The sequence below is a fragment of the Cololabis saira genome, chromosome 22 (assembly GCF_033807715.1).
Source record: "Cololabis saira isolate AMF1-May2022 chromosome 22, fColSai1.1, whole genome shotgun sequence".
Taxonomy (NCBI): Eukaryota; Metazoa; Chordata; class Actinopteri; order Beloniformes; family Belonidae; genus Cololabis; species Cololabis saira.
The window spans coordinates 2663915-2670015 of NC_084608.1; the positions used below are offsets into that span (position 1 = coordinate 2663915).

Here is a 6101-nt window from a genome sequence, read left to right on the forward strand (position 1 = left end):
AAGGCGTTCACACTGGGATGATCCATCTTTAAGGGGCATGTAGGAGTCATCCAAAGTGATCCCAATCCGTCCTGAAATGTGTTCAGACCTTACACCGGACTGGACACGGGCAATCTGATGCTCTGGGATGCCTTTTGAATCTAGAACGTCCTGAACAAATCGGCACAGATTACTTTTGTAATACTGTATTTGACCCGGTCTTTGTACGTTTTGACGGTATAGAAACGGAATTCTTGCCATTGTAAGAATGAGGTGTACCTGCTGGATCTACTGCCCTTACTTTTTAACAACTTGTGCTTTTTGTTATTTGACCTCTTTTCTAATTATTTTATTTCATTTTATTTGTTATTTACTGTTTAATTGTGTCTTGCTGCTATTAATGTTGATGTAAAGCACTTTGAATTACCTTGTGTTGAATTGTGCTTTACAAATAAACTTGAGAGTTTGAAAGTGTAGACGATGAAGCGGCTGTGAGTGTCGTCTAACCACAAACCCCCTTCGCCGGTTCTGAATCTGGGCAGTTCCCATGCAAGAGTCTGGACGACACCACGCTGCTCTCGCTCTCATAGCAAAAATCAGTGAGGCAGTTTAACACTTGCCATAGAATAGCCTCATCTCACACCCTTAAAGAGCCACGATTGTTCCTGGAACGTCGATGCATTTGTTAGACTGTGCAGAACTGGTCTGGTCTGGACAGGACTGGACCGTTGTCTCACAGCGCTACACTGAGGTTTACATGCTGCCATACACAACAATCTGTGAACATTCTCTGAGCAGCAGCATTTGGCTGCCAGGGACGGAGGAAATGAGCTTGTGAATGACACGAAGCAGTTAGCTGCTCAAACGCCTGAACCCTCCCAGAGGAGCTGCGACGGACCCAACGCAGAGGTGAAAGAGACTCACCGGGCGGGTACACCCCGACACCTCCACTGGGATGAACCAGAGACAACCCCTGGTGTCTGCAACAACCACCAAGGGTGAAGTTGATCTGATATAACAAGATGTCTAGCGTAGAAGCAAATACAACTTTACATGTCTGATATCCACTTTCATGGGTTTCTAAGTCGTCTGGATGGTTTGATTTGCAGATAAATGTGATTTCAGGCATGTTTTTCTTCAGTAATTAAACCTTTTTTATCTGTTAGGCTGCTCGTCTTCAGAAATAACTGTGTGAACGAATTTTGCTTGCTGGCCTAACAGCAGCAAAAAAGATGATTGAAGTAAGATGGAAACCACCACACACACTTAACATTCCTTGAAATTATCTACCTGGAAATATCTACAGCCCAAATCCATAATGCAAAACAACAACATATTTTATTTTGGTTTATGGCAGCAGATAAAATTAAGGCCAAACTTGAAATATGTATTTAAAATTGACATAGATTACCTTGGTGCAGCTATCCTTGTCCAGTTTTTTTATATTACTATGTTTTGCCTTTGTTTTATTTTGTCCTTTGTTCTATTATTTTTGTAGTATCTGTTTTTCTGCATTATCCTTTTTTTTTTTTTTTTTTTTTTTTTTTTTTTAGGTCCAAGGGGTGGGGAAAAAAAAAACCATGTGAGTCAGTACATTTGGGAAACAACAATTTAGTTTGGGACATGTCTTTGCTGCTGGTCAACTATTTTCAAAAGATGGTGCTTGTCAGTCAAAACTCAGGGTTTAAATATTCCAGGTCGGAGGCTCTGAGGAGAAACTACTGTACAGACAAGTTTGTGAGGAACGTGATCGCAAAAGACGATCTATAAAGTTGTGGCATCGTGCTAGATGCTGAAGCCCACACAGAGATGGAGAGACGGACAGAAACTTCATCCTGGATGAAGACAGAGAAGCGCTTCCTGTTTCAAAGATACAGTTTTTAGCTGTCAGGTCGGTCCTGTTTGGTAGATTCTACTGCAAAGCGATATTGGGAGACCTGATTAGCTGCAGTTGGCAGCAGACCCATCTGTGGAGACGAGCTCTTCACTGTGTTTTCCTCTCAGTAAAGCTGCTCCACTGAACCTGTCTGCACAGATCCAGTCCATGAAAACCTTTTCCATCTGCTGCTCCAGACTTTCGCCTACAGAAACTCAAAGTACAGTGACAGAGAGTCCAGAAGAGGAAGCGGTGGTTACAGTCCCGCCCACACGTGACTGACAGGTGATATCCAGGAGGTTTCTGCACTGGACTGGCTAGACTGAGGTCGTCCACACATCTGAGCGGGAGACATGTCTGTCCTCGCTGCCCTGTGTTGTCTTCAGACAGGAGCTGTTTAGCTACGGGTGCCGGACATTCTGTGGAAAGTTTCAGGACAAGTAAATTCAACAAAAAACAACGCCTCAGCTCTGCTGCTGCGGCGCCACACAGGTCTTGAAACGTGAGGTTTCCAGCAAGTTTAACGTTTCTGCTAACAAAACTGAAGAGCGAATCCTAAACAGAACCCGTCGCTGCCCGGGTTCAAAGGCGTTTCCAGCGGGTGACGCGGGCCCTGCAGCACGTCTGCAGATCAATGGTGACAAGACGCTTGACCTCCAAACCCCCCCCCCTCTCCCCGTCCTCTGTGTGATTGCTCTGTCACTGCTTTCTGGTTGCGGAGTGCTCCAGCGCTCAAGAGAAAAGCCCCTTTCACATAGAGGGCGCAAAGTGGCGGCCGCCGCCGGCGATCCCATTCATTGTGTATGTGCTACCGCGGCTCAAGAGCGGACCGCTCTGCCGCCCAGCTCGACGGCGCGCAAACGCGGCGGTAGGCGCATTGAACATTTTTTAATTTCACCGTGCCGCACTGTGATGAAATTTCGGCGCGGTCCAAGAGGAGAGAAGGTGGTGGAGGGTGAAAAAAACTTGTGGGTTGTAGATCAGAGACGATCAAGATGGAGGACAAAATTATTTTGGCTGTGAGTCTGTGTGAGGAGCTGTGGGATACGAGACTGCAGGCCCTATCGGGATATCAATAAAAAGTGACAAAAGTGGAGGGAAATCTCCCAGAATTTGGGCATACCAGGTGTGTTTAAAAGTGGTAGAAATGTGATATTCTTTTGCTCTTTTAACAATAAAATGTTAGCTTAAGATAAAATATAGCATTTCCATGCCTCATATCAGGATCACTTGAATCATTTATCAATATATGGTTATGAAAAGACCATGTGTCAATACTTTTGTAAACTGAAGCAGATACTTTACTACATGTAAACACAAATCTAGATGACTGACATGAGCTACACACTATTCTGCGCCGACTCTGTGCCCTACCCGGCGGTGGGCGCGGCGCAAACCGCGTTATATGTGAAAGCAGCTAAACACAGCAGCGCAGGAACACAGCAGCACACAAACACAGCAGCGCAGGAACACAGCAGCGCAGGAACACAGCAGTGCAGGAACACAGCAGTGCACAAACACAGCAGGAACACAGCAGCACGCAAACACAGCAGTGCACGAACACAGCAGCACACAAACACAGCAGCTCACGAACACAGCAGCACACAAACACAGCAGCGCAGGAACACAACAGTGTACAAACACAGCAGCGCACGAACACAGCAGCACACAAACACAGCAGCGCACGAACACAGCAGCACACAAACACAGCAGCGCACGAACACAGCAGCACACAAACACAGCAGCGCACGAACACAGCAGCGAACAAACACAGCAGTGCACAAACACAGCAGGAACACAGCAGCACACAAACACAGCAGTGTACAAACACAGCAGTGCACAAACACAGCAGCGCAGGAACACAGCAGCGAACAAACACAGCAGCGAACAAACACAGCAGCGAACAAACACAGCAGCGACAAACACAGCAGCGACAAACACAGCAGTGCACAAACACAGCAGGAACACAGCAGCACACAAACACAGCAGTGCACAAACAAAGCAGTGCACAAACACAGCAGCGCAGGAACACAGCAGCACACAAACACAGCAGCACACACGCAGGGAGTGACACAGTTCCTCTCACACCATAAGTAGATAATGAGGTATTCTAAGAAAACAGCAGGAGGCAATTACAGAGCTTTGTGTGTGTGTTTGTGCGTGCATGTGTGTGTGTGTGTGTGTGTGTGCGCGTGTGTGTGTGTGTGTGTGTGTGTGTGTGTGTGTGTGTGTGTGTGTGTGTGTGTGTGTGTGTGTGTGTGTGTGTGTGTGTGTGTGTGTGTGTGTGTGTGTGTGTGTGTGTTGTGTTTGTGGGAGTTAAGCTGAGTACGCCAGAGGAATTAAGCAGGTGGACACACACAAAGGGCTAAAAAAAAGTAATTTCCTACAAAGATGCATTTTTAAAAATTTTTACACACACACACGCATGCACACACACACACTGCTTTGACTCACCAGCCTCAGCGAAGGTGATGATCTCCGTGGTTTCCTGCGTTTCACCATCTCCCGAGCGTCCCTCCGCCAGCGCCGCTCCTCCTGCCCCTCCTCCTCCCCGGCCTCCCCGGCCTCCCCGCGCCTCCTCCTCCCCTTCGATCTGCACGCTGCCGTCCTCCGCCACCCGCCCCACGTGCAGCTTGCGCAGCGCGTTGAGCAGCGCGGCACGCGGCACTGGCCGGGTGATGTTGGGCCGCTCCTGGAGGTGCAGCATGTTGAGGATGTGCCTCTTCACCGCCTCCACCACGTCCTGCTGAGCCGCCGCCTCCCCCCTCGTCGCCCCGCTCGTGACCCGCCGGGTCATCCTCCGACGCCGTAGCCCCTTCGTTCCTCCGCATCCTGGCCAGGGCACAGGACGGGCACTCGGAGCTGGGGGCAACATCCGGCCGGGGACTGGTGGTGAGGATGAACGGTCAGGGAAAGAGGCTGCAGCCGGGGCTCTGAGTACGAGCGGCAGCCTCGGACCTGGACCAGGACCAGGACCAGGACGGCCCACAGGGACAACGTTGACATGACGGCTGGAGACACCTGACGGGCAGCTGGACCGGCCTGAGGAGCAGATGCTGGCTGGTGCAGATGAACAGATGCAGCCGGAAACCCGGAGTAAAAGTCAAAATTTGGGAAAAAAAGTGGTTGAAAAAAAAAGTCCTGGAAAAAAGAAAAACAAAAAGAGTTCCCTCCTTCTTCTGCTTTCTTTCTGTCCGTGTCTTTCCTCTCCTCAGAAGTTAGGAAGCCGCAAAGTTCAACTGAGTTCACAGTCCACCTGCAAGACGGAGGGAAAAACGCTCAAAAAGAAACGAGGGAGGACTATATCAAAAAAGCAAGAAAAGATACAACGACAAGAGAGGAATGAGTAATCCTTATCTTTTTTGTGAGGGACAGATGGCTGCAAAATGTGGAGGCGTCACACGAAAGAATGAAAGAAAGAAAGGGCAAGAAAAAATGAGAAAACAAGAAAAGGAGAGTAGTCAAACGTAATGATGAAGGAAAAGCTGGTGCAGGAGAGTCCTTGATCCCGGTGAAGTCGCTGCAGAGTGTGTGTTCTCAGTGAGTGTGTGTTCGAAAGGCAGTTGGACTAAGTTATCCCAGACGAAGGGAGTTTCTCTCTCTCCCTCTTTTTACCTCTGCTGCTCCCTCCCTCTCTCCCTCTGTGAGAGTTGAATGCGCTCCCTCGTTCACCAGTTGAATGGTTTTTAGCAGAGTGGGCTGGACTCCCTCTCTCCTCCTCGCTTTCGTCTTTCTTTCCCTCCCTCTGCTGCTCTTCTCTCTCACCCTGGTAGCCTTCTACCATAATTATACCTCCCTCCGCCCTCCATCCCTCTCTCTCCTCCAATCAAGTCTCCTCCCATCTTCCACAGTGACTCATAGCACTTTCACCTTCTCCCTCCCTCTGCTCGACTGTTAATGGAGCAAAGCTGGGATTCCTTTATCCCTCCTCCCACGGTCGACTGTGAATGAGGGGAAAAAATCTCAGATGAACTGTGACTCTGCTTTCCATCTGGTATCTGTCTGGTCGTTTATCAGTCAGTCTGTCCGTCTGACACGCTCATGTGTTTAGTCTGGTTGCTCTTCAACTCTCCATTCAATTCAATTCGATTCAATTTTATTTATATAGCATCTATTACGACAGAAGTTGTCTCTAGGATCTTTCCAGAGACCAGAACATGAACATAAACCCCTGATCAATTATTACATAAACACTGGCAGGTAAAAACTCCCCTAGTGGGAGAAAAACCTTAAGCCAAACAGTGGC

At 48.5% G+C, this 6101-nt stretch overlaps 1 protein-coding gene across 1 annotated transcript in view; it reads right to left on the minus strand.

The window, feature by feature from the left end:
- inhbaa (inhibin subunit beta Aa) overlaps positions 1–4865 on the minus strand; it is a 35208-nt gene extending 30343 nt beyond the window's left edge. Inside the window, exon 1 of the mRNA XM_061713620.1 lies at positions 4310–4865. Within this exon, the coding sequence (XP_061569604.1) occupies positions 4310–4730 (421 nt within the window). The 5' untranslated portion in view covers positions 4731–4865. The remainder of the gene's footprint in view (positions 1–4309) is intronic.
- Positions 4866–6101: the final 1236 nt, after the last annotated feature.